The 23,498-nt window shown below is 47.8% G+C and overlaps 1 protein-coding gene across 2 annotated transcripts in view; it reads left to right on the forward strand.

The window, feature by feature from the left end:
* CLYBL (citramalyl-CoA lyase) overlaps positions 1 to 23,498 on the forward strand; it is a 2,027,539-nt gene that overhangs the window by 1,928,526 nt on the left and 75,515 nt on the right. For both annotated transcript variants that reach the window (XM_085622259.1, XM_085622260.1), the window contains 2 exons: positions 15,184 to 15,351; positions 19,115 to 19,239. In XM_085622259.1, coding sequence (XP_085478385.1) covers positions 15,184 to 15,351; positions 19,115 to 19,239 — 293 coding nt within the window. The remainder of the gene's footprint in view (positions 1 to 15,183; positions 15,352 to 19,114; positions 19,240 to 23,498) is intronic.

Genomic DNA, 23,498 nt, shown 5'->3' on the forward strand with positions numbered 1-23,498 from the left:
AACAGATTTGGAGGGATCGCCCCGGGTTCGGAAAAGGAGTTAAAGAGCTGGGTGAGGAGCGGAGCAAGCCTGGCACAAACTTTTTTTATAGAAGATGGCTGGGAAGCCAACGGGCCCCGGGGCCTTTGCAAGCTTCAGCCGGGATATGGCCGCGATGACCTCCTCGACTCGTATATCCTGGTCTAACAGGTCAGCCTGGGTCTGAGTCAGGGCTGGGAGAGTGACCGAGTCCAGAAAATCGGCCCCCTCCACCTCATCCAACGGTGAGGCTGTGTATAACTTGGCGTAGAAATCGCAGAATACCTCGGCAATGGCACCGTCCTCCGAGACTCGCGTGCCATCTCCTCTGCAGATTTCGCGAACCCCCTGCTTTTGACGGACTTCACGTAACTTATGGGCAAGAAGGCGCCCGCACCTATCCCCCCCGTGTAATAGGCATGTTTCAACCTCAGGGCCGCAAAATCCGCTCTATCCTGATCTAAGGCCGCGAGTTGTTGGCGTGTCGCTTTTAGCTGACGCCACACCCGGGGAGCTCCCGTTCTCTGGTGCATCTGCTCCAATTCTCTTGTCCGCCGGGTGAGGTCATCCCGTTTACGCCGCCGCTCTACGTTATCAGCCGCCGATATGGCAATGAATTCCCCCCTGAGAACTGCCTTCAGTGCCGCCCACTGTGTAGCCAGAGTCGTGTCAGTGTTAGCATTATGTGCCAGAAAATCAGTAATATAGCCCTGTATGTGTGTGACCACGTCTGTGTGGTGTAGAAGGGTGTCTCGCAGGCACCATATCCTAGCAGGCTGTGACCGGGGCGGAAGGGCGAAGGTGGCAAGCCCCGGTGAGTGGTCGAAGAGTGAGGCAACCCCTATCTCCACCCCTGTTGCTATCGCCCGGGCCGAGGTAGATGGCAATAGATAATCCAGTCTGGCATAAGTCTTGTGGTCGTGAGAGTAATAGGAATATTCCCTGCTCTGTGGATGGAAACTACGCCACAAGTCGCAAAGCCCTAGGTCCAGCAACCGTTCCCTCCCCAAGGCCGAGAGCGCACCGGCTTGATGCGTCCGCTGGCAGGATCTATCCAGTGTGTTATCAAAAACTAGGTTCAGATCCCCCCCGATAAGGATGAAGCGGTCTGCCGCTGCTGTGATGTCCGTAAGGGCGGATTGGAGAAATTGCTCCTGACCCTCGTTCGGGGCATAAAGGGAACCCACGGTGAAAGTCATGGTGCCCAGGGCGAATCTATAAGCCAGCAGCCGACCCCTTATTTCTGCCTCTTTCCGGAGGACCTCCCCTTTGAACCGCTGCGCCACCAATATCGCCACTCTCGCTGACTTGGCAGAGCCGGAGGAAAAGAATTGTGTCGGGAATTTCCGTGAGCGGAGGCGGTGGCAGTCTCTGGCTAATAGGTGCGTTTCCTGTAAAAGGCATAAGTCGGCCTGTGAGTTTTCAAGACATGATAAGACCGCCCTACGCTTTACAGGGTTGTTGAGACCCCGAACACTGAGAGTTAGTATTGTAAGTGTGGAAGCTGGAATCTACAACGTCTCAAAAAGCCAGATTGCGTGGTCAAAATCTGCAAAAACGCCTGGTGCAGAGTGAGGGATCTGCTTGTGTAGTGGCATCTGACGCAAACTCTGGAGGCCCCCCCCACAGGTGGACATGGAACCCCAATTCCCCCCCCAACAAAGTCCCAAATACAGAAACAGAAAGAACCCCCAAAACGAAACATGGATCGTAACCCTACAAAATGTTATGATGGTAGTGATGGATATAACAGTTGCACATCAAATTCAAAATTGTCCTATCAATTCACGGTGCCCATCGAGGTAGGAAACACATCCCACTACCAAGGATGTTAAAATGAACAAGGCCCTCAGGGGGAAAACTTGTTACAGAAACGTTTTTTATTACTTAGGACTACCCCGGCACTCTAACGTTAAGGTGGCAATGTTAGCCGAATATTTTCTAGGTTAGATCACCCACAACCATAAGTAATTATGCAAATGATCATTGCTGTCCCCTGAATTACCAGCCATGAATGTCCTTCGATACTTTTACAAACAACAGGAAATAACAGTGATGACCCAACATAGTTTTTCTCATTAATATTCTTATGATTTAATATGGTGTAAATAGTTTCCAAAATAAACAGTTTCCAACTCTTAATGACGATGAAAGTATGTTGTAACATGCAATATGCTATTCAATTTTTCATAAGTTATACACAATTGAGAAAGCCAATCTCAGTATTCCACTGTTTCATTTGAGATGCACAATGTACAAAGTAATGACCCAATATACAAGTTTAGTCCTTCAGAGAAACACAGGAACCCAGTGGGGGTAGAATAGTCAGACGTCGCCACCCACATCTCTACTGACCTCTCTGAGCTCTGCCGTGAACTCCCGTTTGAGGGTGTGAATATCGTCCCGCAGGCCTGCAAACATGGACTCCAGGAAGGCCTTGGTAATCGGCTCTGCTCCATCCCCCCGTTCGGTTGCCGAGCGCGCATCACCTGTCGCCATGTCGTCCGAGTGCTGGGCCGCCTGCGTGAACAGGTCCTTCAGGGTTTTGTGCCCTTTCGGGGGGACCATGCCGTGTCACACCCCAAGCCAAGAGGGCTCCCGACGTCAATATCTCCCTCCTCCCTGCTCACCTCGCTGGCTCAGAAGGTCAAATACACGGTGGCCAGCCTTGGCCACACGCTCATCCGCTGCAAGAGCACCCACCGAGCATCATCCGCTCCAGGTCTGTCAGCGCGTCCGAGCCCTCCGCCCCCCCAAAGTGCCACCGCTGTGTTGCCTGGAGCCCCCAGACCCTCAGCCGTTGCAATAGGGGCGCTCCCTTCCTCCGTCCTTCGCTCATGCGGCGCCCTGCTCCGGTGTTCCGCAGCCTCCCGTCTACACCGTGATACAAGCAGCGGGCGGAAAGAGCAGAAAGCCGACCGTCCCCGGTCCAAACCTGCGACGCGTGGGCGCCCTCCCAGCACCCACGTGGCCCAATCCCCGGTGGGGCACTGCAGTCCAAATGCGAGGCACCCCCCCATAACAGGCAGTCTCTCCACAGTGTCCAGCCAGAGACCTCAGTCCCGTCAGGCGCTCACACCTCCAGCTCCGATGCCCCCCTCCGCGCTAAGCCCCGTCCTGCGGTAGGGGCAGCGCGCGGCAAGTCACCTCTACAGCCAGGCGCGGAGCAATGTCACACAGAGGAGGCAAGCCGACACTCGCCAGATGCGCCTCAGCCAGTTACTGCCCCATGGGAGGCCACCGGACCCACAAGGCCGAGAACACCAGGGCCCGTCCCCTCCGCTGCCCACTCCAGGAGAGGGACCCTCTGACAATGGCCCAGACACCTCACCGCCTACTCCTGTGCAGCTTTAGTGGTGATCTTCACCTCCAGATGCCGTAATCAAGCCGCCGGTGATTGTCAGGCCGCCATTTCCCTCCGTTCCATGAAAATGGCGGACATCGCTCTCCAGCAATCCTCCGGCGGCGGCGCCCTCCTGCTCCCAGAAGGACGTCTGCTCCATTCTGGCCACCACCGGCTCCACACCGTCCACCTCCGCCCGTGGCCCGCCGCTCACCAGGGTCCAAGGGCGGGACTCGACCATGTCGACAGCCGCTCACTGCCCACGGCCTCTCATACCGTGGGGGCCTGGACGCTGACCACACCTCCTACCGGGCCCCCCGGCTCGCCAGCAGCTTCTCACTTCGGGCAGCGTCCGCGGCGGGGGCCGCGACCCCTGGGCGTCTTCTGAATGCAGGCCTCCGCCGGGCCCACCAGGTCCCCGTGCAGGCACACTCCCGCCAGGTTCCGCTCCGGCATCCGCAGTCCAAGGTCGGACTCCTCGCCTTCTCCACGGCGCCGCACCTGTCTCTCCGCACCAGCGCTGCAGCCCCGCTCCTCTGATGCAGCTCTCACCGGGCCCGCGGCGCAGCTACCGGCCGCCATCCTCCACCTGCGGACAGACGCTCAGACCGCCACCTAGCCTCTCTGTAGATACGCCATCCCTGGCGGGCCTCTCCCCAGCACGCCACTGATGCGGCGCCGGTCCTCCGTCCGTGGGCTTCCTCGCTCACCACCGGCGCCCAGGACCGACTGCACCACTACGCCGGGGCACAACCGCCCCCGTTGCGAGGGTCAACAAGTGCAATGACGACCCGAAGGCCGGTGCTTCCACAGGTCGTCGGCGGGAGCCCAGACACTACACGTCTGCTCGAACCGCCATCTTTGCCACCTCCATGACTCTTTTAAATTGAAACCTTGTCAGTGGGGTGCCATAAGAATGAATTAAGAATGGCCCCCTCTTGTCTCTGGGCCTCCCCTTCAGTAATGTCTCCAGGTTTGTAATAGGGCAGCAAGGATTACCACGTGCCCAGTGTAGTACTACCCCTTCCCCGAGGGCCTCCTGATCAGTTTTGGATCTCTTAATAGATATCAACAAGGGATCACCTTGGATCCTAACACGGTTAAGCTGCAGACCACCCATGCAATGAAAAGGTGGCGCTGAACAACAGAGCTTCATCTGTGGTGTTGCAAATATGGTGTAGAGTCCCCAGTAAAGAGGCTAGAAGATCCACCCCTATCGGCCGCCTTGTGTCTGGTTCAGATCCTTGTAGGCGCTGCCACCCCTTCAAAGCTTTCCTGACCGTGAAACTATTGGTGGGATCCTCTTTACCCTTCGTCTGCCCAAAGAAAGAAATTGCTGCCACATGTCGCCTAGCAGCTGCCGCTGAGCGCCCTTCCTCCTGCAAAGCCCCCAGGTAAGCAAGAACCGCCCCTGTGTCATGCCACTTTTCCACCCACTCTCTTCCCAAAAAGGTACAGTATGCCCAAAATGCCCCTTCATATGCCTTCCTGGTCCTGGGTGCTAGGCTAGCTGCCACGAGGTCCGGTAGTTGGGGGCACCAATCTGCCAAAGTGGTTCTGGGAAGGGTGTGGGGTTCACTGCTGCATTCGGGAGGTGTGCCCTGAAAACCTGCATCTTGAAGCGAGAGAGTGCATCAGCAGCATGATTCAGCACCCCTGGCACATGTTTAGCTCTAAATTGCATATTCAATCTCATGCATAACAAAACTATTTCCTTCAACAAATGGAGGATCATCTTACACTGTGCTGCTTGCTGATTGATGCATTCCACTACTGTCATGTTATCTGACCAGAACATCACAGATTGATTACGCAATTGCTCTGGCCACACTGTCAATGCCGCCCAGATGGGGATCAGCTCCAAAAAAACTATGTTATCTGTCAAACCGCTCTGCACCCACCATGCCGGCCACTGCTGTGCCACCCACTCAGTACCGAGTATAGCACCAAATCCCTCACTACCCGCAGCGTCAGTCATTAATCCCAACTCAGCGGAAGTGGTGAGCGGACCGGGCCACACTACCATGCCACTGAAGTCCTGCAGGAATGCCAACCAAATCTGCATATCCTGCCTGACCTCAGCTGACAACCTGGTGTGATGGTGTTTCTCCTTGAGACCTGACATGGCTTGTGAGATGGATCGTGAGAACGGTCGTGCCATAGGAATAACCCACAAAGCAAAGTTCAGCTGCCCTACCGTATGCTGCAGCTGGTGCAAGGTGACCTTATCTTTAGCCAAGCATTGCTGCAATTCTGTCCTGAATTTACTGATCTTCTCTTCAGGCAACCGAAAACAACCCTGGATGGAGTCTAGCTCTATCCCCAAGAACTCTATCGTTGTTGATGGCCCAACCATCTTCCCCTGTGCCAAAGGGACCCCAAAAGCCTGCATGAGCGCGCACAATTCTTGCAGCGCCCACCCATACTCCCGGGAGCCCGGTGATCCCAAGAGAAGAAAGTCATCAAGGCAGTGCAAGACAAACTGGTGTCCCGTCACCTGCCTAAAAACCCATTCCAAGAATGAACTGAATTTCTCAAAGTAGGCGCAGGAGACCGAACACCCCATGGGCATACACAAATCCATGTAACATTTTCCTTGGAACTGGAAGCCCAGACGATGGAAGTCTGATGGATGGACCGGCAACAAGCGGAAAGCTGACTCAATGTCTGAGTTCGCCAGCAATGCGCCAGGACCTAAACACCTGAGCATCTCAACCGCCTGGTCAAAGCATGAATATTTTACGCTGCACAAATCATCACTGATAGCATCATTCAAGGATTTTCCCCTAGGTGCAGATAGATTGTGAATCAACCTGAACTCTCCCTTCTCTTTTTTAGGAACCACCCCCAAAGGAGAACAGACAAAATTATTTACCGGGATGCAGTCAAATGGCCTTGCTACTCTGCCCAAGCGCAGCTCTTTTTCAATTTTTGTTGCAGCCACGCTGGGGTTAGCCCTTACTGAGAGCTGGTTCTTGCATTATGGGGTCCCAACATATTCTGGAGCGGGAATCCTAAAACCATATCTGAAACCATCTAGCAACAACCTGGCAGTTGAAGGATAAGGGTATCTGTTTAACCATGGTGTCAATGCCATTACTCTGATCGGCGAGCATGTTGTCTGCAGCGAAACACCCTTGCTCCTGTTTCTTTCTCCCTCTATCCTTTGACTTTTTTAGATACCTGGACTCAGGGTGTGGTGTATTGGCACACAAAGAGCATGCATGTTTGAACTTATACGTGCTTGCAGGTCTAGTACATGTGCGCCTAGTGAAGTCCCAACATGTCCCTTTTCCCCCCCCCCCCACTGCTGGAACTAGCGGGGGAACCCGCGGGTGGGTGTGGCTGAAAGGACTGAAAGGACTGGCCCTTGGCATTGTCCTGAGACCCACAGCCAAATTGGTCTAACCAGGCAATCATATAAATTTGATTCCAAGAGAGGGAGGGGTCAGACACTTTTGCTCTCCTGAAATTTTTGTTGTACTCTTTCCATCCTACCCCTCCATATTTGTCATGCGCCCCAGTGATCCTGCTCTGGTAGCATGCCATTTCTGCCTGCATATTGGGGAAACGCTCTGCCATAACTGCCATGTACGCTGAGAAGCCTCTGACCCAGTAAATCAAAGTCTCCTCAATCCTATACTTCAGTAATTCGCTCGCCCATTCCCTCGGGAGCATCCAGTCCTTCTTTTTCTTAGCCTCATCCCTTTCTGTTTCATCAAGCAGCAAAGCAAACATACTGACATAACTCCCTTTCCAAATTTTTTCCTTTACTTCTTGCGTGACATGTCTTGCTAAGTGTTCCCTAGGGGTGCGAGCTTCCCCCACACCTAACACAGACAAAGTCAGCTGCTTACCTGATGAAGATGCCCCTGCTGATTCTGTGGGCTTCTTCGCAAAATCCACACCTGGGACGTGTGCCGGCAGTTCCTTGCTGTTCTCAACCGGGGTTGCCCCAACCATTGGAGTGACAGGAGTTGGTGTACCCAGCCCCTCTTCTGGAGTATCCCCGGGTGCACCATCAAACTGCGTCACTATCTGCTTAGCTTTAGCGAGTAAATCTTCCCCGCTAACAGATGTCCCAGCTGCTGGAGACCAGTTTGCCACCTTTCCTAACCAAGGGAGTACCGCCACTAAATTGGACACTAAATCCTGAGGCTCTGGGGTCCCACCCGTAGGGGCAACTGGAGCCTGTGGGCAACAACCTGTGGAGGCCCCACCCATAGGGGCAACTGGGGTCTGGGGACTACAACCCTTGGGGGCCCCACCCGTAGGGGCCACCGGGGTCCGTGGGCTACTACCCATCTGTGCCGGCTGCCCATCTGTCCCTGCTGGGGGGACAACCTCATCCGGATTGGTTCCTCCAGATGGACCTGGCACCACCCTCTCCTCCCTGGGATGGGGGACTGGTAGAGGGGCCACAGGTGTAATCGGTTCATTTGACCCCCTTTCTTGGCTCTACCCTTTTTAGGAAGGGGAGGGGACGCCGCCTTGGGGGTCACATGGGTACGTCTGGGCCTTTCTTCTACCCCATCATGCCCATCCACCTTTTCTCTGAGGTCTGCAAGAGCCTGTTCCATCTCATCAACCTTCCTCAATCTATCCTCCATATCAACCATTTTTTGCATCATAGCTTGTATCAGATTCTCCATGCGAGAACGCTTTTCACCCCGCTTTGCTTTACTGGCCATTATCCCTAACAAGAACTGTAACAATTGTTACCAGAATGCGCTAGAGACTACACCAAATCACACACTGAATACTAACTGAAAAGGCACGCTTGGAGCGGTCTACAATAGCACACCCCTCCGCACAGCACGGCCTGGGACACTGCCCGGGCCCTTTACCTTATATTGCTGGAGGTACACAACCAGCCATAAGCATCCACGCAACCAGAGCCACTCCACACCAGCTAATCCAGTGGGTTAGGTGAGTATTCTCAAACCCGCGTGGCTCCCGGAAGCGCTGGGATGCAGGCTTGTCAGTGTCCCCTTCGAGGTCCTCCAACATACTGCCGACTGTTGTAATTCAGGTGATGCTCTCTTGTCCTTTGCTGCAAACACGACTGTTTGCTTTCCTGAAGCGTTGTCTGCTTGTTGCCTACGGTCACAAATTAACAGATCAAGCGTGGCCTCTCTGCGAGGCTGAGGGTGCACTGAGGCAACTGCCCACCCTTGCTCCCTTCACGGTACCAGACAAAGAACACAATCGCGCTGTCAACGCGCTGCCCCCAGATCACAAAAAACAGATTTAGTGTGGCCTCTATGTGAGGCTGAAGAGGTAATGCGGCAACTGCCCACCCTTTTAAACTGTATTCGCGAGCGCGCTGTTCACGCTACTAAAATCGACTTCCACACACACGGGACAAACAGCTGATCACACGACGATCGCTGAAATACAGGCTGGCCAGAAAACGCCCTGCACACACCTCTGAAACCAAGGGAATCGCGCTACTCAAGCCCGTTTCCAAATGCAGTTATTGTCTGGCCCCGTTCGTGCTGCCGCCCACTTCTATTGCCGAGTTACGCTCCCAACACGCTCACCACGCGCTGCCCCTGCTCAGTACAAGGAAAAAGACCAGCGTCCGTGCAGCTGCCTGCTGCTCCCGCCACACGTCCTCAGCAACGCCCGTTTAATTCCTTGAGACCCAGGATGTCTCGACTACGGTCCTCCTGCAAAAACAAAGAAGACCGGTGAAAACTTCCCAGCAAGGCTGTCCACTCCGATTCTTCCCGACGAATCCTCCTCGAAACAGCACCAGGGACCTGCAAGACAAAATGAAGAAATTAAATTACAGCGTCCTAGCGAGGCTGGCGTGCATATGGCAGGCTGTGGGAGTGGCGATCAAAGAGGCAGACTCTGCCGCTCCCCAGCCTTTTATTACCCCCCTCAGATACCAGGCCAGGCTGGTTCTAACTGGCCAGGCGTTGTTCTGACGCGCGATCCGAAAGTGATTACAATCACTTCCGGGGGCGCGCACCGAACCAAGATTGACCAATTGTAGGTGAGGCGCGCCTGTCGCGTCATCATTGCACTTGACAGGCCCACCCCTGTGTGGTCCTCGGGGCCGGCACGACCGCCATACCTTTGGTGTGGCCGAAGCCGGCCCGCCTTTCTATTTTTAGTATTGCAGTTGCCGCCAAGTTAGAGCGGGTGGTGCTGGGTTTCCGTGACATCGGGGAGGAGCAGTGGTTGCTGCACTCTAAAGTGCGCATGACTGTTTGGCCGGCCGTCTCGGGCCTGCCAAACAGTCATGCGCACTTTGCATGTTCTCCACCCAGGCTGTCTTACATGCCCAGGCGCCCACTCCCTCTCTGAGCACCGGACCTCAGGGCTCAGACCAATCATGACTCTGCTATCAGTAGCATCGTGATTGGCTAGGGGAGTCTGGAAGCCGGGGTGCTTCCTGTTCCTGCTTCCTGCGGAGGAGAGGAGGCGGCGGCAATGGTAAGTTTGCTTTTTTCTTCATTTCCTAACCCCCCCCACCTATCCCTGCCCTACCCCTACAAGCCGCCACTGATATTTTTCTTTAAATAGACTTAACATTAGTTTTCAGGAAGAAATTCACAGCAAAGTTCCAAAGGGAGCTGCAAACAGGCAACAATTTTGGGGAATACGTTAAAGGGCAGGTAGCTCTCTACATTTCGAAACAAGTACCAGTAGATAACCGTAAAGCTGCCAAATATAGCAGCTTGAAGGAAGCTGGTAGGTCCATTTAATATCCTGCTAATATTAAGATTCTGCGTTCGTAAGTAAATTCAGAGTATTTATGTTGGTGTTTAGTTAGTTGTACAGTTCCCAATAATACGGCCTTTTATCTAAGAAACATGCATTATTGAATACGGCCCGTGGTGCTAAATAATACTCAATTCCCTGACCAGAAGACTATAAAAACCATAAAGAAAAATTGGATAGCAGAGTGCGGAGGAAGAAATGACCTTTTCTCTCTCTGTCATATAATATCTTACACCTATAAGAAAAAACAAAGATAGACTGACACAAGAATAGTGCAGCACGTCTAAAGTCTACAATGCATAACATTTTGCATTTTGTTACAATAGAGGTCTAGAACATAACGACAATGTATCCACTGCATTAACAATATGAAATGGTGTGTGGCGTAAGCCGTGGTGACAAACTGAAATGCTGGCGGGGTTGTTTGTTATGATGGTGTTTGACTTCCTCGCCCCATTGTTCTATTTGATGTTTTAAATACATTTTAACAGAATGATTTCCAAATGTGCCTTTTACTTTGCCAGGGTTTGTATATAACATTGGGTTTGTAAATTGGAAAATGTCATGTCATTTTCAAAGCAAATTTCTCCCTTTTCAGAGGTCCGAGTCATAAATCTTTTTTGTAGGTCTGTCTCCACCTCATCATCAAGGCATTGTGCATGGCTAGGGAAGGCAACATCTTTTCAAGGAAAGCCCTCATTGTATTATTGTTCCAGTAGATTCATTGGTGTGGCTCACACTTCACACCCAACCGGGAATGGCGGGGTTCAGTTCAGAACAAGCTGCTGTGATATGTGTGAGAAGCTATATTGTGGCGCTGTATACAAGTGAGCTAAAAGCCTCTCGCCTCTCAGTGGTCATCTGCAATAATTTTACCCATTCAAGAAGGAAAGCAGCGACATTTCCCTGGGGATCGCATGTGTGACAAAGAAAAGTATCTGTGGAAGTACAAGTCTTTTCTCAATGAGGCTTTTCAGACTCGAACAGCTCAGATCATTTGTGTAATGATCGTAAAACACAAAGCAGAATTAAAATAGTTACCACCACTTTCATGTTGAAATATTAGTTGAGAAACTAATGGGCAACAGAGTGTCAAGAGCTCCATTCTGCCTCATTTTGTTCCATAGTTTACACCACTTCTTTGCATTACTACTTCAACACTGCCGTCCATTGACCCCGCACTTTTATGTTGGCATGCTTTTCTTGTTAGCATTTTCCTTTATACTTGTCATTCCTTCTTTTTTACCTTATTTCTCATTTTTCTTTCATTTTCTATTTCTTCCTTTAATTTAGTCTCTTGCTTACATGTTTTTTCCATGTCTCTAAGTGCTTTTTCCTTTATTCCTACTCATGACTTTGTCACTACCTCTTTTTCTTTGATTCGTTCAGGTTATTGTTGTGTGTCTCTGGGTACTCTATTGCAGCAATCATTTCTCAATTTTTTTTCATTTCCTTTTGTTACATATTACAATTTTGAGGGCGATAACAGCACGCCTCTCCAGGTACAGAGGGGATTACAGTGCATTTTTCAATGAAACATGATTATTAACACCACACAGTACAAGTACAGTTAAACCTGAATTTGATGGAACTACAGACAAACATTAAGGCATGCATCTGTGGGGGAACTAACTAGGGTTCAAGAAGGACTTGGGAACAGTTGGAAAGAGTATTAACCCAGCCAGTTAGACCCTGTGTAATGGCTGGCCTCAAGTAGTTGGATATACAAAGTTTAGCAAATTACACAGACAGAGTAGGTTGGCAGGTTGAAAGTATTTATAAATGACATACTTCAATAACTGAGCATTAGAAAACAAACAAAATTTTGACTTTGGAGGCCACTAGAAGTCCGTACATATTGGGGAAATGTGCTTGAAGTGACAGCCTCATCTCAACATTTGAGCTGCTTCGCTTTGAAAAAGCTGAAGCTTCCTAGTCAAACATATATGTGGCTTTTTCATGATGTAAATATGCTAATATGAAAGCATCAAGTATTCATTAAATATCCCAGGCAAAGGAAAATAGATTTAGGTCTCTCTGTACTCTTGGATAGTTACAATATTATCACTGTGGATGAAGAGCTTCCCAAGGTTGGGGGGGGGGGGGGGGTTTAGTCAAAGGGCAATGACTGGCTGTGTTCATTAGAGGAGCTCTACTCTGTTCTCATTCCGACCCCAGAACATCAGCTTAGAAGCTTTGTATTGTGTGGGTCAAAATGTAAAGATGTGAGTATTTAATGATCATTGCACTCCACAACTTTTCCGACTTAGGTGTAAATCACCGTCTTCTTTATGTTGCCTTATGTTTCAGTCAGCCAGTCTGAATAGTTAGTTCGTTCTGCCTAAGGAGCTATGGAGTGAGATAAAGCTCTGGCTGTTATCAGAATGCCTGTGGCCTTACAAAGTACTTTATCTGGAGACTCCCAGTGGCTTCATACACACATCAGTTATTTGGGGTAACCTCATTGACCAGTGGGGAATGTCAAAAGGGATGGAGGATCACAGGTGATACATGAGTCAATGTTAGATAACTCCTAGCATGAAATGTTACTCTACTCCCCAATTCCTGTAAATCTACTCGGGAACTGCAGGAGCACTGAAGGAAACATTGATAAATGCAAATCCCTGTTCCAACACTGCTTAAAAACTAGGAATTGCTTGTGGATGCAATGAATTTCTCCTTTTTTGTTTGGCTGTGCATTGTCAGCAGCGTGACATATTAATGAGTCTTTGCCTAGGCCCAAAAAGTAATAAGCAACCCGACCTGCTTAGCCATTCTCCTTTTTCAGGGAAACTAAAACGATCCTTATATGTTGCCCCTAATTGTGCCTCATTAATGATGAGCAGCTCGATTGTTTAGTTAGAACATGTTCATGACCCAGCTGTGTACACAGACTTTCCACTAAGGGCCTAATTACGAGTCTGGCAGTTTGAGGATTGCCAGACCCATGGTGACCTGGCGGTGGAAGTCCAGCCACTGCCGTTCGGGCAGTCTGACCGCCCTATTATGACTTTGGCGGTCAGACCGTAATTGGATTGCTGGCTTCGCCAGGGAATCGCTGGTCCCTGGCGATGGAATGTCGGTCAGGGGTTATGTAATATGCAGGTGGTGCTGCTGCAGCACCGCCATGCATATTACAAGTTTCAGGACCGCCAGCGGTTTCATGGTGGTCTTTCCTCCAAGAAAAGATTGGCGTTGCTGAAACAAAGGGGGCCCTACAAGGCCCTCTGTGCCACCTCAGCTTGAGGGTGCATGCAGGGAGGCACAAGTGCCCCCCTGTGTGCATGCACCCAGGTTCCTGCACAACATGGACTTTTGAGTCCATGCCGTGCAGGAACCCCGTGTGGCGTTTCCATTGCGGTTCCTCTTTCAAAGGCACCACCGCCTTTGAAAGATGCACTGCAGCGGGACTGCCTCACCGCCAGACCACAAAATTGGCCGTAATCTGGCCGGCGGAGGCAGCGACCTTCTGCAGAGCAGTGACGTAGCGGTTGGTACCGCTGAGGTATTGCCGCGCCACTGCTCTGCGAAAAGTCGTAATTGGGGATCTAAGGGTCAATCGCTAAACCAAATAAAAAAATTGGTGCATGAAAAAGCCCAGAATGCTGCAAAACATCCTCTCAATAGCATGAACTGTTGTCCAATTGAGTATAAGTCCAGCAAATGAATGTACCATGTCGGTGGCCCTCAGGAGCTTGAGGAGAAGAGGTGTGGGGCCGCGGCCAGGGCGACTGACTCCGGAATCTGGGGATCACGGTTCGATCCCCGGCGCCGGTGGCTGATTAGCCCAGCACCATGTGACTCTGGGCAATAGCTTGCTTAATCTTCCCGACGGCACCCAGCGCCTAGAGGCTCTTACGGGTGATTGTTCGCGCTTTACAATGTGGATTATTATTATTATTATTTAAATCAGATGTACCATAGTAAATTCCTTTCCATACACTTCACATAATCCTGACTCAGTGGCAGTAAAGAAGCTGAATGCATATAAATACCTGGGTGTGGCATTCGAGGTTGATAACTAGGATAACATCAAGCCCTGTCTTTTTCGGGAGAAACTTCCGATTTTCCAAATGAAATAAACAGAGAAACATTTTATTCAAGACAATTAAACAGAACAAAGATGAACCCGAAGCTATGAAAAATGTATTTAATTAAATTCCCAAAATGCTACTACTGGCTAGAGGGCTAAGAATCAAATGGGGGAAAATGCACCAAAAAGAAACAACACCTAAAGAAAAGTCTATTAGCAAAAAGAAATGAAAATAAATTAAAGGCTTCAAAAACATGTAAATATCACCAAGATAAAAGTGTGTGTGGCAGTGCTGTAAGACAAAAGTGTTTTCTATAACCAGCACATTAGGGAACTCCTTGGAGGAGCAGAGTGCCCAGCAGATATCCATCCCCAGGGTGAAGCACAGTTGAAAAAGGGGGAGAAGGGGCAACCACAATACCAAAAGCACCCAAACACCAGGTATGTGGGGGCAGGGAAGGAGGGGTGACAGGAGCTCTGGTGTACTCCTGCCTGCTCTCCACCCCCAGCGATGCGGGCAGCTTGGCCAGCAAGAGAGGTAAGGAGAGGGCTCCCTCCTCCTTTCAAAATTATTTACAATCGAAGAAAAAATGGCATTGAAATTAAAGGAATTGAAAAAGAATTTTATCAGTAGAATAAAATATATTTTCAAAAACAAATTAAATGATTTGATTCGACCAAGTTGCAAGTTGTCTAAGGAGCATTTCATTTAAGGTAACTTGATATCAGCAATTTCCTCGCAGAGTTTTTAAATCCTTGTGAAAGTATTACATTTCTATTTTGTCAGAACTAATTGTAGTACAAGAATGGAAAGGATGTAGAGACCTCCAGCACCGTTTGTATGTTTGCTGTTAATGTTTTATTATGTTTTACATTATGCTAATGAGAGGATATTAATATCAGAAAATGGTTTCAACATTAATGTTTCTGTTTTGTTCTTTCTTTTTGTCTTTCTTTACATCTTCCGTTTTCTTTACTTCCCTAGTGAAGTCAACAAAGCCCGCTTTGCATGCAGCCAGTTAATTAAAATGTATTTTCAACATTTCCTCCCTAGGTGCAACAAGTAGTAAAGAAACTCAAGAACTTCTGTACGCCAGGCAGCACATTATCGTGGTAGCAAAGGCCTTCGGATTGCAAGCCATCGATCTGGTGTACATTGATTACAGAGATGGAGACGGGCTTCTGAGGCAGTGCAGGGAGGGGGCCGTAATGGGCTTCACCGGTACGTATTAAGCTGAACATGATTTACCACTAGATGCATTTATTACTCGAGTTGAGCAAAAATGGCAGCAGGCGTGCCGGTTTTTTTTTCCCACTGAAATGTGATATTTGGTCTCTGCTTTAGATTAAAAGGTACAAGGAAAGCGAAGGGCCTGCACGTCCGCGCCGTGCTGTGAAATCATCTGGCACGCGTGAATATATTTGCATACCTATTGGGCGCTAATCAGTGCCAAGGAAGTTTTGCTTTCGCTGCATTTTATAAGTGCAGTTACAGGCTTCGGCGCGAGCGTCAGGCGGACTGGATGAACGCACTTGCTGCAAAAAGTCCTCGGCGTGGCCTGGCGCGGTAGGGCTCCCCTGAACCTGCTGTGAACTGCCGAAGTCCGCAGTTTGTCCTGCGCGGCAGTCTGTCTGCCCATGAAGGACAAGGGACGTGGGCCGCTATATTCAGTCCAGCATGCAATTGAAACACGCGGGAAATCCTGCTTTGTTTCCCACATTTAAGAGTGAGTGCTTTATAGAAGCATCCGCCTATAGCATCCCCTGAAAGGCGTTGAGTGTTTCCAACCTTCTCTTTTTTTGGAGATTTTATATAGCGCGAACTGGACAGGAAGGTATTCGAGCGCTTTACATGAGCAACAGTCACATTACACAAGGGCACATTCATTTTTTGGTAGGCACGGGGAGATAAAGTGATTTGCCCAGAATCACAGGATGTTGAGCTGACTCCAAACCTCGAACCAGGTTCCCCAGCTCCAAAGTCGGCCGCTCTGGCCGTTAGGCCACACCCTCTCCTCTTCCCGCTTCTCGTTGCTTTCCTTGATTTCTGTCTCCTGGCGAGCGCTGGTGCTCACGATCACACCTATTCCTGTTAGCAGCCAGGACACTCCTGCACGGGTCCTGCGGCAGGCGCGCTTCCAGAGATGGCGCACAAGGTCACCCGGCCCCCTCAGAGCCAGACAAGCTGCCAGAAGGTGTCTGCCTCGGAGAAAAAAGTTCTGTAATATGCACAAATTAGTGTTGACGATATTAACGTCGTGCTGCTGTTTTAATTTATGTAAGCAACTCAACCAAGGGCCTTACTGTTAGGGAAGACATTTCTTTCACTGAAATATTGACGTGTGAACAGTCCCAAATAATGCGATATTCATACAACAGAAGACCACCATTCTTACATGTTAAATTTCGTGTTGGCTTCCGAAACTGAAGTGATGGTGCGGCACATCCAGTTAATGATCCACACACCTCCTACAAACAACGTCCTTGCGTCCGACTACCCACCTAAAACCATTTCGCGCTCCTTCGGTGAAAGATATTTTTCGGAACTAGACACAGCGCTTGCGGCTAACGCCTCCCCGGCCCCGCCGTTCTTCTTTCAGACGGGCTCGGCTTTGATGTGCACATGTGAAAGCGAGCGGCTTCCTAATAGCACCCCTTCTGCACGGGCCCCACAGACCCCAACGCGGGACAAAGACAATTGTGAATATGGTCCAAGCCTCTGTATTGTCAGGCCAACAAAAAGCGGACGTGTGGCTCGCCGTGTTCATTCATTCAGACACATCTAATCGCGCTGTTTGCACCATTTTCAACTGTGTTCTTTATAGCAGCACTTCAGTTGGAGAAAGAAATGGCGCAAGCCTTCAAACCGGAAGGGATGATTGGTTTTAAAATGGGCGTCTTTAACATACATCCCTGTGAAGTCTTCATTTTTTATGTTTATTCACTTGCCTTGGTATATCATACGCTGTGTCCACTGTTAAAACACAACTGTATCTGTTCCCTACCATTCTAAGGCTACATTCATCCTACTTCAATTTTGTACGTGTGTGCGCTGAATTTTTCCCTACCAGGGCAGATGAAAAAATATTTCTACATTGTTATAGGCTTCTTTTCTTTACATTTAGTTTGGACAGTGAAACATTTCCTATTAATGGCTTTTGACTTTTCTTAAAATAATTTAACTGCAATATCGACTTCAGCATCTGCCTTGCTCATTAGATAGAGTCTCTCCACAGTTGCATGCTGAGCATACAGGTATAAATATGGGACAACAATAACATTGCTTTACATTTGCCTAGGAGTGTCGGCGAGTGTTGGTTAAAGCAAAGTCAAGCAGAACATAAGAAAATGTCATGGTCCTACATTTTTGTGTCTTACAGTTGTTTATGCCAACCTTTACCTGTCAATTGCACCCATAGTAAAGTACCACAGTCCTTTGAAGTGTGGATTAAGAGTTCAGTGAAGCCTTTAATATTTGCATTTCAAGTACCCGAAAAAGTTGTATGGTAGGACATCTCTTGTCTGTATTTGTGCACAGAAATACACCCGCAGAAATCCTGAGCACTGCAGTATTAGCTGGGCACTTGGGTCTCAATTCTGATTACCTGATTTTAGCAGAGCCTTTTGTATACCATAGAAAAGCAATATTTTGAGTGAACTTGGTTTTGGTAATGTTTATTGCTAAATAAGTTTCGTTGCTGGATGAGACTGATTTGAAGCCATTACAAGTTTGTCATACTATCTTTTGTAGTTTTTAACACTTGTATTAAACAAGCAATTTGCTGTTTTGAAGATTTCAGTAGTCTCTGGGTACTATAAAATAATCTTGAACATAACTCTTCTTTGTGGTTTGATAAAAGGTGTTTTGAGGGAAGATTTCATCTCATATCTTATTTGACATTGTTTTTTTTATTTTACTTAATGCTAGACAACTTTAAGCAGCCCTACACGTTTAAAATAATTTTATTCCCTTGATTTTACATAGCAGAATCAATCCAACAAATAAATAAATAAAGCAGGGTATTGTTTAAAAAGTTAAAATACAGGAATTTTATAGGTTTTGTGTTAACACCAGTTTGTTACATTTCTTGAAAGTCAAACTCCAATGTACAGTTTAGCTTAAACATACCACTTTGTATTTAAAAATAAGGATGTTCAACATCCCATCTATTGACAAATCCTTTTACCATACAAAGTATTAATAACTTGTTAAGGTCCAGCCCTAATCCATGCAAAATTCTCCATAACATTAAATCAGGAAGCAATAGCTGTCTTCGTTCCTCCCTTTCAAAATTATTCTAGAATTTTATTAAACAGCAAGGCCTTTATTGACCGATGAAAAGACAAAAAGGACTGGCAGGTGAACAATGTCAGATGTATGTAATGTAGCCTATTTTTTTTGTTTAACAAGTACACTGTGCCTGAGTGGGTAGTAAAATGACTCCAATAACGTGAGCATTTAGAACTGGTTGATACATTTTTCTATTTTGGTTTCTTATTGAATGAAATTATGCATACACAGGACATTTATATAAACATGTGCAGTATTTACATAAATAATATGTGGCTTTATTACACCATCTACATATGAAATACTTTACTATCTTAACCTGTTGCATACTTAAAGTATCCGTTGTAAATATTCATTTTTTTTGTCTGAAATACAGTTTACTAATCTCTCTATTCTTTGCATTAGTGGTTTCGAATAATGCATTTTATGCATCAAACTTTTAAAGTGTGATTACATTATAAACCAAAATAAACAGAGTTGATCTTGTTTAGTCTGCTTTGTATTTCTTCATTAGCAGACTGTCCTGCACTGATTATAAATGTCATCGCCGCATAAAAAAACAGATGGACAGCCATTAGATAATTATTTGTTATATGTGAAGTCCATGAGGCATTCAGATGCTTGAGTGGCTGACACAATTTGTGGGAACATCTGTTGTTGTTTCATGTTTCAGACGCGATCTATCTTCTTTTAGGCAAGCAGGTGATACACCCTAATCAAATTCCCATTGTCCAGGAGCAATTTACTCCCAGCGCTGAACGCATACAGTGGGCTCGCGAGCTGATCTCTGCGTTTCAAGAGCACCAAGAATTGGGAAAGGTAAAAATAAAATTTACATAAACATAAAACTCGTTGCAAAAGTTGGCTTCGATCCATAGCTTTTGATGCTAATAGTGGCAATCAAAGTCCTGAGCATTTGTGCTAGCTAAATGGATTTATGAATTGGTACCACAGTTGTTAGCTGATCCTATATGAGTGGGAGGACTGTTTCTTTAAGAATTCTTGATATTTTTTTCTTAATTGCAACATGGCCCTGCTGCAAAATATATATATGTTTATTTCACCAGAGAGCTGATATTTCCCACATGTGACATCACTTTGGGATTACTGCAACAATGAAAGGACAAACGGTTGAGAAACTGACAGACAGATAATGCAGTAAAGTGTGAAGGCAATTTAAACCTAATGGGTGATAACATAGTGGGAAATGCACCCATATAAGCATGCAAATGCCCTGATTTACCCAAAAAAGAGGTGTAGTTGTGAGTGTGTGCCTCAACGGCAGCACCTCTCTTATTCCGCAATAGGTGTGCTGCATTGCATGTTTTCTATACCATGGATTCTATTGTGCCATCTGTGGCCCTGACTGCTTTGCTGCTCCAGTGCTTTGCATGCCCACTGCAGAGTAGTCTTCATGTTGGACACTAAAGCATGACACAGATTCTTTCCCATAAAAGGTAGAAAGTGGGTGAAAAATCCACACCTCAAGTTGGTGCAAAAGGGCCAATACCTATGCAGCAGACTTTCACTGTCATTTGCAATGATCATAATTGTGTTGAATTATGGTAACCCATTTGCCGCCCCACCCATCATTGTATCATTGAGTATGTTGTAAAAGAAGGAGGAAGTAATCCCAGGGTTTGAACAGTTAATCAATAATATGTCCAAACTTAAATATTCAAGTTAAGGCTATTTTTAAGAACACTCCTTCTTTAAGGTGGTGCACGAGAGATCTCCCTTGTTAGTGTGCAGTAACTCAGTCGATTGGATATCAGGGGACTGATTTGTTCTACTCGTGAGTGCATCGCGCTTTCTAAAGAACTGCCGCTGTTGAACAGAAATACACAAACCTGCCTCAGTTTTGCAAGCGGTATACGGCTCCGGAATTTTTGGTCTCGCATGTGATGGTTTATTATTTTATTCTTTTGTTAAAAAAAATATTTTAACATAAGATGTTCCTGTGCTTTCCCTAACACAATATCATGTAACATCACCATATTGTGTAGATATTGCTGAAAAGGTTAACAAAACTGAGAGTGAGAAATCGATGTCTCCTACATTTATTCCAGGGATGAATAAATCTTCTTTTTACATAGCAGTAGAAATTGCTAGGCGGATTATGTATACTATGTGTGTGCATGTGTGTGTGTGTCAATATAGAGAGCCTAAGAGAGGGAGAAAAGAGCTCAGTGAGAACCATATAGAATACTAATTAGAGAATACCTTTGAGATGTTGTCCGATATCTGGTTTTATTTGTTCAGTTAGGACACAATGTGCCGAATAAAGTATATGGTGTATGATTATATGTCTTAGGTTGTGTAGTTCTGTAGAGGTACTATATTTACACCCAAAATTGTGGAATGTGTAACTGCATAATTTGTAATGAAAATATACTTATTCAACCAGTCCATCTTATTTAATATACTTATATAGGATATGGCGTAACAGTCAATGTGGCATCATGGGCAGAGCTGCTGACTTTGGAATTGGGGAACCAGGTTTGAGTCTCAGCCTCAGCTCAACATCCTGTGATTCAGGGCAAATCGCTTATTCTCCCCGTGCCTAAAAAAGCAAATATGAATGTGTCCTTGTGTAATGTAAATGGTGCTCATGCCACTCACTCCAATACCTTTGGGTCGAATTTGTGCTATATAAAACTGCAAAAAGAAAATATGTATGTATGTTAACTTAGAGAACCAAAGGTTAAAGTAATGCTGTAGGTAGTTAAAAGGTTCAGTAACAACATAACGTTTTAAACAAAAAAAATCACAGAAATACACCAGTTCTAGTGATTTCAAGAAACTATAACTAGTGCCCTAAGGTAACTATAACTTATGCCCTGCCATGCACAGTTTCCTCATCAATAATTCCATTGTAAATGTTTCAGTAATATTAATGTTGTCATAGAAGATGTTATGAGTGATGTAATATGTGGGGTAATTAGCAGTGCATGGCGAGGGCATGAGTTATAGTTAACTGAGATAACTATACCTGGTGAATTTCTGTATTTCTTATTATTTTAAAACGTTACATTGTTACTGAACATTTCACCTAACTATAACATTACTTTAACCTTTGTTTTTTTCAGTGAATTTCTAGTTTTTTTTTAACGTAAAGTAATATATTATTACCATACGTAAAACCAATTCACCCACCTTCGGCCGTCCAGGCCCTGCAGCCAACCCCCACTGGCAGCCAAACTCCCCACAGGCAGCTAACCCCATGCCTGGCCTATGGCTAGGCCCTGTGGCCAAACCACCCGGAGGCAGCCAACCCCACACCGTTGACAGTCGTTGACTGTGCGTAGTGAAAGGCTGGCCAAAAGCCAGGCCCTGCGGCCCACCCCACAGGCAGTGAATACCATGCTGCTCACGGCCTTTGGCCGCGCACAGTGGGCACTTGACCATAGAGCCTGGCCTGTGGCCAACCCACTCGGAGGCCACCAACCCCACAGTGCATACAGACTTCAGCAGTGCGCAGAGGCAAGTTGCACTACGACCAACACACCTGAAGGCTTCCAACTGGCTGCCACACACAGCATTTGGCAACACAGCGTAGGGTTGGTCTTCAGGCCCCGGAGGCCCCCATTCCCTGGGACCAAAACATATACATTAAGGGGATGCGGGCATGCTCCCCCCATCCCCCCCCCCCCCCCCTCAGCCTTATCAGGCCCCGGAGACCTCATACCCCGGAGCTGCATTTTACTATAAAGGGAAGGAAGGCCTCACAGACTTATTCAACAAGCCTTCTTTGCCTCAGGGACCCCAACTCTAGGGCCAGAAAATGTAAAATGGGGAGGGGGGGGGGCTGCACAGGCCCCCTCCCAAGCCACATTAGGACTAGGGACCCATTAGTTCAGGGCTGTATCTAATTAGGAAAAAGGGAGGGCAGCCCCCCTCCCTAAGCCTTCTGGGAACGGGGACTCCATCTCCTGGTGCCATAAACACTTTAAAAGGAGAGAGGGATCATGTGCCCCCCCTCCCCAAGCCACATAGGCCCTGGGGACACCATCCGCCGGGGAGGGCTGCCCTGGTGCCCCCCCTGGCAAACCTCATACTACTTTGGAGGTCGAAGGGAAGACCCAGGGCAACGGAAGCCCCAGTCAGCTCCCCACATGGTGCGGAAACCGGCATTTCTCTTGGCTAGAGGGCGCAGCAGTTTATGCTGCACTCTCCGGACGGGAGCAATATGGGTTCTTTCTGGCCGCATCAGTGCAGGCAGGGAAACAGAACACAAGTCAGCTCCCAACAGGTGGAAGCATTTTTAAATCCCTTGCTGCCTGGGAGCAGTCTTAGCGTTTGCTCCTGTTTGGTGGGAGGTTTAAAAATCCTTCCACCAGACGGGAGCAAACACGTTTTCCTGTCTACAGTAGTGTGGGCAGGGAAACTACTGTGTCCCAGGGGTGGGCTCCCCAGGATACAGTATATTAGCCGGCCCTTGGGGATGGAGTCTCCAGGGCCTTTTAAAGGCTCGGCGAGGGCACAGCAAGGCCCACCTCCTCCTTTTTAAATCTTGGGGCCCTCGGGATTGGGTCCCGGGCCTAAGTAGGCTCAGGGATGGGGGCGTTTGGCCCCCTCTCTGTTTAAAAAAAATCAGCCCAGTGGGGTTTCCAAGGCCTTCACAGATTTAGGGAGGATGGCCTCGGAGCACCCCTACCCTTTTTAACATAATTGGCCCCAGGGGATGGGGTCCCTGGGCCACCCTCTGCTCGGGCTTAAATATACCTGCCCCTTCAGTATGGGGTCTCTAGGCCCTAAAGGGGCTGGGGAGGGAGGCCCTACTGACATCCCTGAAGGAAAGATGGCTTTTACAAAGGTATAAATGTCTTTAATTTGAATAGAAAACAGTTGATACAAAGAAGGGGCAGCCGGCCAGCACTCCAACCATCTCCAACCCCTGCCGGGTTCTACTGCTTCCCAGACCACCCATCTCACATGGAATGCGGGAGCATTTTATACATTCTTCTTGTCCTGAGATAATGCAACACATCTCCCTTTCACAAAGGAAACACTTAATAGATAAAAATAAATATTCTAAATACACTAACATACCAACACCTATATGCACTATAATAAAA

Source organism: Triturus cristatus, chromosome 8, assembly GCF_964204655.1.
Source record: "Triturus cristatus chromosome 8, aTriCri1.1, whole genome shotgun sequence".
NCBI classification, from domain to species: Eukaryota; Metazoa; Chordata; class Amphibia; order Caudata; family Salamandridae; genus Triturus; species Triturus cristatus.